We start from the raw sequence: 9498 nt of genomic DNA on the forward strand, positions 1-9498 counted from the left end.
GCCCTCTCCACCCGGCCCCCCGAACCCCAGAGAGTCAGAGTGCGCAAACTCCGCCTCCCGCTAGGCCCCGCCCCCGGCCGCCCCGTGACCGCCACACCTGACTTGGGCGCCAGTAGGGCCGCCCTGTCGGCCTCAGGGCGTGCCGCCGGCCACTGCGCAGGCGCGGGACCCGGCTTCCCTTCCCACTCTGCTGTGTCCTCGTACGACGTTTACACCGCGATGATCTCGGCACACAGACACCGCCCCACATACCGGGAGAGGCATCGGCGACGCCGGCTCGGCGCGTCAGTGCGCCCAAAGCCGGTCCTCTCACAACCACATACCTGTCCAGGTACACACGCCACGTGGGCCTGACCTGGACACACACAGGCACTGTCATGCCGTATATCTCTCACACATGAACACACACTGAAAACCCAACCAACACCCCAGAGACCCCAGGGCCGAGGAACCCTCCGCAAACAGGTACACACACGCAAACTGGAGGCGCACGTCCAGTATGCCAACAGACCGTGGGAATCAAGATGAGCAGGCATCAGTGAAACTGCTAGGGACTTCCCCGGTGGCCCAGTGGTTAAGAACCCACCTGCCAGTGCAGGAGACACGGGTTCCGGGTTTGAGCCCTGATCCGGGAAGATCCCACATGCCGCGGAGCAACTAAGCCCGTGCACCACAACTACTGAGCCTGCGCTCCAGAGCCCGCGAGTCACAACTACTGAGCCCGCGAGCTGCAACTACTGAAGCCCACGCACCTAGAGCCTGTGCTCCGCAACAAAGAGAAGCCACCGCAGTGAGAAGCCTGCGCACCACAACCAAGAGTAGCCCTCGCTCCCCACAACTAGAGAAAAGCCCAGGCCCAGCAACAAAGACCCAGCGCAGCCAAAAATAAATAAATAAATTTAAATAAATAAATAAATTTATTAAAAAATAAAATAAAATTTAAAAATAAATAAAACTCCTAAAAAAAAAAAAACTCCTAGAAGAGAACATAGGCAAAACATTCTCTGACATAAATCGTACCAATGTTTTCTTAGGTCAGTCTTCCAAGGCAATAAAAGTAAAAGCAAAAATAAATAAATGGGACCTAATCAAACTTAAAAGCTTTAGCACAGCAAAGGAAACCATAAACGAAACAAAAAGACAACCTATGGAATGGGAGAAAATATTTGCAAATGATGCGACCAACAAGGGCTTTATTTCCAAAACATACAAACAGCTCATAGAACTCAATAAAAAAAAAAAAAACAATCGAAAAATGCACAGAAGGGACATCCCTGGTGGCACAGTGGTTAAGAATCCGCCTGCCATTGCAGGGGACACGGGTTTGAGCCTTGATCCGGGAAGATCCCACATGCTGCGGAGCAACTAAGCCTGTGCGCCACAACTACTGAGCCCACGTGCCACAACTACTGAAGCCAGCATGCCTAGAGCCCATGCTCTGCAATAAGAGAAGCCACTGCAATGAGAAGCCCATGCACTGCAACGAAGAGTAGCCCCGGCTCACCACAACTAGAGAAAGCCTGCATGCAGCAATGAAGACCCAACTCAGTCAAAAATAAAATAAATAAAATAAATAAATTTATTTTTTAAAAAATGCACAGAAGACGTTTCTCCAAAGAAGACATACAGATGGCCAATAGGCACATGAAAAGATACTCAACATTGCTAATTATTAGAGAAATGCAAATCAAAACTATAATAAGGTACCACCTGACACCAGTCAGAATGGCCATCATTAAAAAGTCTACAAATAACAAATGCTGGAGAGGGTGTGAAGAAAAGGGAACCCTCCTACACTGTTGGTGTGAATGTGAAGTGGTGCAGCCACTATGGCAAACAGTATGGGGGTTCCTCAAAAAATCCAAAATAGAGTTGCCATATGAGCCAGCAATCCCACTCTTGGGCATATACCTGGAGTAAACTATAAGTTGAAAAGATACACGCACCCCAGTGTTAACAGCAGCACTATTTACAACAGCCAAGACATGGAAGCATCCTAAGTGTCCACTGACAGATGAATGGATAAAGAAGATGTGGCACATATATACAATGGAATACTACTCAACCATAAAAAAGAATGAAATAATGCCATTTGCAGGGACATGGATGGACCTAGAGATTATGATGCTAAATGAAGTTAAGTCAGAAAGAGAAAGACAAATATAACGTTACCCTCCCCTTGAAATACCTGGAGCAGCTTCTCTTTTCCTAACCCCCAGGTCAGTAGCAAACCAGTTAGTTTGTCCATATTTTCTATACTCCAGGCAGTTTGCTAGACAAGGGTTGTGGGTGAGCAAGGGAATGTCAAACACCAGCCTTGTTCTCAAGCAGCTCACAGTCCGACAGGGATGACAAAATGTGTCGCAGCAGTTCAATTCCAAGCATTCTAAGGCTCTTCCTGCAGTGGGAGCACCCCATGGACTGGATCCCAGTGGGGACAAGTCCAGTCCACAGACACTGCCAGGACGGCAGCCCCCAGCCACTGTGCCATCCAGCTCACAGAAGAGAGACGACGACTTGGGCCTCAGCTGTGTCGTCTGGAAAGGGGGCATTGCTTGGTGGTGCTCAGATTTGAAATCCTGGCTGTGAACTGCCTACCGCAGGACAGGCATGTTGGGCGTGGTCTGTGCACAGGAGCAGGACTCTGGGAGCTGGTAGTTGCAGCTTAGAACAGCACCTGGCTCACAGCAGGCACTCAGGAAACACTGGCTGCTACTCCCCACGGTAAAAGCACTCACAGAAGACGCCAGGGGCCAGGAGAAGGGAGGGACTGTGTTGGCTCATCTCTCCTGGAGCTGGGGGTTTGAGGTGGACCCAGGCGGGGGCGAGGGTTACTTGCTTGCTTGGGAACGTGTCATCAAGTGTGTAGAGAGCTCTGGGGGAAAGGCCTCTGCAGCAGGTCTTGGCCTGAGCAGAAGCTTCCAGGCCTCAGCAGAGGAAGGTTGGGTGGCTTTGGGAATTCTCTGGCTGGCCAGTGTTTTGTTTGTTTGTTTGTTTTTGTTTTTTGGCTGCGTTGGGTCTTCACTGTTGTGCGTGGGCTTTCTCTAGGTGCGGCGAGCAGGGACTACACTTCGCTGCAGTGTGTGGGCTTCTCATTCCGGTAGCTTCTCTAATTGTGGAACAGACTCTAGGCGCGTGGGCTTCAGTAGTTGTGGCTCATGGGCTCTAGAACACAGGCTCAGTAGTTATGGCACACGGGCTTAGTTGCTCCATGGCATGTGGGATCTTCCTGGACCAGGGATTGAACCGGGGTCTCCTGCATTGGCAGGCGGATTCTTAACTGCTGTGCCACCAGAGAAGTCCCCAGGCCAGTGGATGTGACTTGGCACTTTCACTGCCAAAGGCCTGGGTTCAATCCCTGGTCAGGGAAATAAGATCCTGCAAGCCTCACAGCACCGCCAAAAAAAGGCCTCTGGTTCTCACCCCAGAGAATGGGCCTCACGCAGGGCAGGGCTGGTTCCAGCAAGATGTTCTTAGGGCAAGCAAGTCCTGGGGGATAGGACACCCCCTTCCAGGGCACAATGCAGGTACAGCTCTAGAACCTTCCATTCTAGAATCTGCCCCTGCTATCCCAGAGCCTGCCTTCCCCCATGCCAGTCCATGGTTGTGCAGCTGTGTAAGCCTCCCACCCCGGGCTCTCAGCCCTGGTCCCTCCCCTGTCTCTGCCCCAGTCTCAGCAAGACTTCAGAAACTTGGCTGCAGCCTTGAGGGGGCGCAGGTCCCAGCTGGCCTCCTGCAGCCCCATCACCCCTATCCCGCTAACACATGTCAGGCCTCAGCCGTGCCTCCTGTCCCCCATCCCCAAGGCCCTGCGGTGAGCTGGATGGCCCCAACCCCTTCCGCAGTGCCCTGACCTCCAGAAGGTCAGGCCAGACCTTCATGGACCAGAGAGCCTTCATGGAGCAGGTATGCGAATGCAGGGACAACGGCTACCTGCCTTCCTCCAAGAAGATCGGCTCTGGGGCCTTCTCCAAAGTCTACCTGGCCTATGCCATGCAGGAGCGCATACAGCACAACTCCAAGCTGGCCTCTGACCTGCGGGGCAAGCGCCACACCACGGTGAGGCAGGCCGCCTCCTCCCCATGGGGTGGGGGATCCGTGGTTCACCCTCCAGCCCAGCCCTGAGGCCCCTGTCCTGACCCCATTCAGGCACTTCCCAGGTGCTCTGGCTCCCTCCTGGTCCTGCATCCTCCCTAAAGGCCAAAGCTCGGGCAGGCTGATCGCTCCCAGTTCCTGGACCCCTTGAACACCTAAGTGCCTGGGACAGGAGTGGGCAGGAAGACCAGAGCTGCCCCCCGAGGACGCTGCTCACCGCGCCTTGCCCCGGCCAAGTTCAGCAACGTGCACAAAGGCCACAGGGCCTGTTCTGCCACATCCCGCCCCCGAGGGGCTGTGGGCTTCGCACGGTGGCCACCCGCCATCCCCGCAGGTGGCTATCAAGATGGTCTCCACCGCTGAGGCCTCTGTGGAGTTCTCCTGCAAGTTCCTGCCCCGTGAGATCTCGTCACTCAATGCTACCTACAAGCACCTGAACGTGGTGGGCAGAGACCCCAAGACATCCTGGCCCCCTCCTGCCCAGCGCAGGCCTGCCCCCTTCCCCTCCTGGGACCCTTCCGCTCGAGCCCAGCCCCATCCTGAGACCCCAATCCAGTGTGCCTGATGGCCCCTCCTCGGGCTGATGGCAGGCAGGCGGGATCCAGTAGGTGCAGCTCTACGAGACCTACCAGAACAGCTGGCGCGCCTACTTGGTGCTGGAGCTGGCGGCCCGTGGTGACCTGCTGGAGCACATCAATGCCGTGTCCGACCACTACCGCTGCCCGGGGCTGGAGCAGGAGGGGGCCCGCAGGCTGTTCTGGCCGCTGGTCAGTGCCGTGGCGCACTGCCACAACTCAGGCATGGCAGTTGAGGGCGCCGCCCAGCCCACCCACCCACCGCATGGAGAGACCCGCCTGAGCTCAGGCCCAGCCTCACCTCCGCTTCCCCACGCAGGGACCTAAAGTGTGAGAACATCCTGCTAGATGACCGAGGCTTCTTAAAGCTGAGCGGCGAGCCTGCGGCCCAGACCCCAACCCTGCCCCCAGCCTGCGCCAACTCTGACCGAGGTCGTCAACTTCTGCGGGTCACACATACCCCACTCTTGCCCCAGCCAGGCACCCAGCGTCTACACTGGCTTGCTCCAGACTTCTGGCCCCAGTCTGCCTTGTCCTTCAATCCCCCTAGGAGGCCTACACCCCACCCTCGCCCAGAGCCACACTTGCAGTCACCCCTCACACCCCATGTCCACCACACAGCCATCCCACAGGAGCCCACTCTCTTACACCCTGCCCCTCACCCGCCACCCCGCCCTCCCTGTATGCGCCCTGCAGACTTCGGCTCTGCCAATCGGTCGGGGCTATAGAACTCGCTGCTGAGCACCTTCTGCGGCTTGTGGCCGACACAGCCCTGGAGGTCCTCACGAGCAAGAAGTACAGCGGGGGGCAGGCTGCCCGTGGAGCCTGTGAGCGCCACCTCACGGGCTCCAGGACCCCTAGGGAGGGGCGGGGAGGGGCGGGGTGGGGAGGGGGCACGCCCTGAGAAGCCCATGCCCCCAGAGGTGTCATCCTCTACGCCACGGTGACCGGGAAGCTGCCCTTCAAGGAGCACCAGCCCCACCGCATGCTGTACCTGATGCGCCGGGGCCCCACCTTACGGCCAGGCCTGTCCCCAGGTGAGCGCCTCCACCCTGCGTCCCTCCCCCGTCCCAGCCCGCACCCAGGTGGGCGGCAAGAGAGAGCTGGGTCCGGAGAGGGGGAAATGGGTTGGCGGCCCCGCTAAGCTTGAACCCTGCACTAGCCCAGGGCAGGCCGCCTCACCTCTCTCTGCCTGTCTCCCTACGTGTGAAACACGGACACCCTCCGGCCGTTTGGGAAGACAGAATGGGACGACCCCTCCAAGCTGCCGGCATTGTTGGCCGTGATGGCCGCGGGCTGGGGTGCGAGAGGGGCGGGGGGGGGGGCAGTGGCATCTGTAGGCCGCATCCTTGAGCCCTCACCCGCAGAGTGCCAGGACCTGATCCGAGGCCTGCTCCAGCTGCGCCCGCGAGCGCGCCTGCGCCTGCAGCAGGTGGCCGCGCACCACTGGATGCTGTCCGCCGCGCATGCGCTCTTCCCGCACAGTGCTCGGCGGCGTCACTCCAGGTGCTGCATGCCCACCAGTGTGGGCAGGTGGGCGGCTCCTCAGCGCCCCACGTGACCCTCCCACTGCGGTCGGTTGCAGAGAAGCCTGAGGAGTCCCAGCTCCCAACGTCCCCAGACAACGTGCAGCCCAGCGCGGACTCAGATCCCCCAAGGCCGCTCCTGCACCTGCGGCGACCCCAGCAACAGGGCACCCCCCCTTGAGAGCGCCTGTGGTCCGGCGCCCGAGCCCAGGGAGTCTCCCCCGAGACGAGGTGCGACTCTGCCGCGCTGGGACTCTGGAGCACGGAGACGGCCAGTTGCGCGGTGGGCCCCTCCAGGCGTCCGCTGTCGCTTTGCTCCGTGTCTGCCATCCGGAGCGTGCCTGGGCACTACTTGGTTAACTGAGGGCGGGCGGGAGGGTGGGGGCAAGGTCAAATAGAGCGTTTATTCTGTGGAGCCAACGGTGTGGGCTTCTCAATGCAGGAAGAGGGCCGCGGGCCTTGGGGCATCTGGAAAACAGTCCACATACCTCCAGGCCAGAGCTTTAATTTGTTTGGGGGGAGCGGGGGAATAGAGAGGAGACCGCAGAGGAGGGAGACACCCGGCACCCATGAAGAAGCCAGCCTTGATGGGCGCGCCAGTGAAGCTGCCTCCAGCTTTGGAGGGTGGTCAGGGGAAAGACTTGAGCCAAGGGCAAGGCTGCAGGCACATCAGGGAGGCTCTCAGCTTGGTAGGCGAGAGGTTCTGGGGAGCTGAGGCTCAGGCAAGCCGACCAGGGAGAGGGCCTAGCTAGTGGGGGAGAGCGAGGGCATCAGGTCAGTCCAAGACTGGGAAACGGGACTTGAGGAGCGTGCAAAGAACTGAGGGTAGGTTTGGGCACAGGTGGAAAGGTGGGGAGCATGAAGGGGAGGCGACACCCAGCAAGTGCTCCGAGGACAGGGTGTGGCTGGTGAAAATCTCAGTAGGTGAGCCCTTTGAGGCTGGGTCTCAGGCAGGGCCCCAGGATGGAGGGGCCTGGTGTGGGACTGGTACCAAGGGGCACTGCAAGCACCTGGGTGCCCCCCTATGCCCAGACCCCTGTAGCACCCTTGGGACTGGGAAGCTCCAGCTAGCCCCTCGGGCTTGCAGTGTTTTTCTGTCCAGCCCTGCTGGCCATCCCCCTGGAGATACCTGAGCAAGTCACAGGGTTGGGCCAGCTCTGGCTGAACAGTCCTCCTCTGAGCAACCAGCATTCTTGCTGGAGCCAACAGGGCACAGGGAGGTGCCCTCAACCCTCAGCAAAGACCTGGCGCTTAAGAACAGCTCTGCTTCTCAGCAGGGCACACCCTCAGAGCAAGGGGACCCAGAGGCCTGCCGGCGGCTGCAGGCAGACCTGGTCGGGGAGGCCTGGACGGATGGCGAGCAAAGGTGGGCCCGGAGCTGGTGGCAGGCTTCACAGGCCTCAGGTGGGTGCGGCTACCTCTGCCTGTGTCTCTGGGGCCAGCTCCAGCGCCTGCTGCACCCGCTCGCACTGTTCCTGCTCCTGGCGGTCCTGCTGCTGCAGCTGTCGCTCAACATCCTCAGGTACTTGCACCTCCAGCAGGTTTTCCATGCCATGCTCTGGCTCATCCCCAATAAGAACCTGCCAGCAGGGCAGAGGCAGGGGAAACAGGTGAGCAGCTGGCTGGCACGCTGTGGACATCCACCACTCCCCCAACCCTGCACCCACCTGGATGAGTTTCTCACAAGTCACCCGCACATCGGGCTCTGGCTCCCAGTTGTGCAGCTCGCGCAGGATCAAGTAGGCTCCCTGGTCCCTCACCTGCTTCCGACCAGGTGCCGTGGCCGTCAGCTGGGAGAGGGCAGAGGTTATCCAGACATCAGTGTGCCAATATATAAGTGTGTGTGTGTGTGGGGGGTGACGTTAATGTAGCAGTACTCCTGCTCACCAGCATGATGGCCTCAATGAGCATCTTGCGGATGTCGGCATCAGGATCTCGCTGCTTGTCTTGTGGCAGGTATTGCAGGTCAACGGGCAGCCCTAGGGGTGAATTCACTGGGTCCCTATGCTGGCACCTGGACTGCTAGGCAAGACCCTGCCATTGTAAGGCCCATCTGTGCTCAGCAACTCCCTGCTAGAAGGTTTCAGAGGGGCCCTGATCTGGACACCTCCTTCTGCCTCTCCCCCCACTGGCCTCCCCTCCTGCCAGACCAACCCTGAGGCTCGACCCAAGCCACTCACGCTCCATCTCCTCCTCGGAGAAGTCCTCAGGCCCAGCCAGGGGCAGTAGCAAGAAGGGGAGAATGTCCACCTCAGGCCCAAGCAACCACTCATGGTGTCCTGGGGAGAAACAGGAATGGAGGCCAGTCCAGAGGGGTCCCGGGGTCCAGTCTATTCCTCCCATTCCCCGACACGACAACTTCTCCACCACCACTCACGGTGCTCGAAGCAGCAGTTTCGCAGTGTCCCCACCACCCCGCCCCTGCGCACCGAGGAGTCCGGGTATTGGGTAAGGGGCAGCAGCCGCTGGACCACGCACCTGGAGGGAAAGACCACTCAGTGCCGTCCCTGCTCACTTCCACCCCCTCCCCGCGAGCGCCCTGGGCTTCACCTGTCGGGGTCCAGCAGGAAAGCGCGCGTCGCAGGACGCTGGCTGAGGTTGGAGAGCACTGGCCCCAAGTAGTGCAGGGGCGCGCGGGCGTTGTAGCCGGGAGTGCACAGCGCGCGCACCAGCCGCTCCAGGCCCGACTCCCCGGGCTCAGCGGCCGCCAGCGCCGCCATCAGCGCAGTACATGGCACCGGCTCGCGGCTGAGGTTAGCCAGCACGGCGGCCGCCTCCTCGGCCCAGGGCCACTGTGGGTCCAACGCGCAGCCCAGCAGGCGGGCAGGTAGTCCGGGCTCGGCCGCCAGCAGCGGCTCGTGCAGGCCGGGGTCGGCGGACAGATTGACTAGCGCGCGAGCGGCGTCTCGGGCCGGGGCGGGAGCAGGGGCCACCGCCAGCTCGACCAGAGCCCGCAGCAGTGCCGCCTGGCCGGCCAGCAGCGTGCGGCCGGGCCCCGAGCCGGTCAGCGCCAGCACATGCTGCGCCGCCGCCGCCTGCAGGTCAGCCCGCGCCCCGAGCGCCAGGAAGGGCAGCAGCTTCGCCGCCTCCGCCTTCGGGCCGGCCTCCAGCATCGGCGACCCTACGGAGGCGAGGCCACCGGCTGACCCGCCCACGTCCCCTTCGTCCTCCCGCATGCCGCTCGGCATGCTCCGCTACGCAAGCTCAGCTATGCGATGCGCCTACAGGTGGACAGCGGCTCCGCCCACCAGGGTAGCGGAAGCCACGGCGACCAATCCGAGGCTACCGACTCTGCGCAAGGG

At 60.3% G+C, this 9498-nt stretch overlaps 1 protein-coding gene and 1 pseudogene across 2 annotated transcripts; one reads left to right on the forward strand and one right to left on the reverse strand.

The window, feature by feature from the left end:
- Window positions 1-96: 96 nt before the first annotated feature.
- LOC309614634 (testis-specific serine/threonine-protein kinase 5-like) lies at window positions 97-6587 on the forward strand (annotated as a pseudogene). The gene is made up of 7 exons: window positions 97-4059; window positions 4430-4537; window positions 4704-4958; window positions 4991-5045; window positions 5367-5497; window positions 5592-5707; window positions 6038-6587. The product of its transcript is annotated as a testis-specific serine/threonine-protein kinase 5-like (transcript).
- A 98-nt stretch (window positions 6588-6685) lies between these two features.
- HGH1 (HGH1 homolog) lies at window positions 6686-9445 on the reverse strand. Its single transcript, XM_082363960.1, is given in 7 exon segments — window positions 6686-7607; window positions 7609-7776; window positions 7864-7986; window positions 8084-8175; window positions 8377-8475; window positions 8574-8674; window positions 8747-9445. Coding segments are annotated over 7 exon segments (1362 nt in total). The 5' UTR covers window positions 9385-9445; the 3' UTR covers window positions 6686-7466.
- Window positions 9446-9498: the final 53 nt, after the last annotated feature.

Source organism: Balaenoptera borealis (assembly GCF_965194805.1).
Source record: "Balaenoptera borealis genome assembly, chromosome: 17".
NCBI lineage: Eukaryota > Metazoa > Chordata > Mammalia > Artiodactyla > Balaenopteridae > Balaenoptera > Balaenoptera borealis.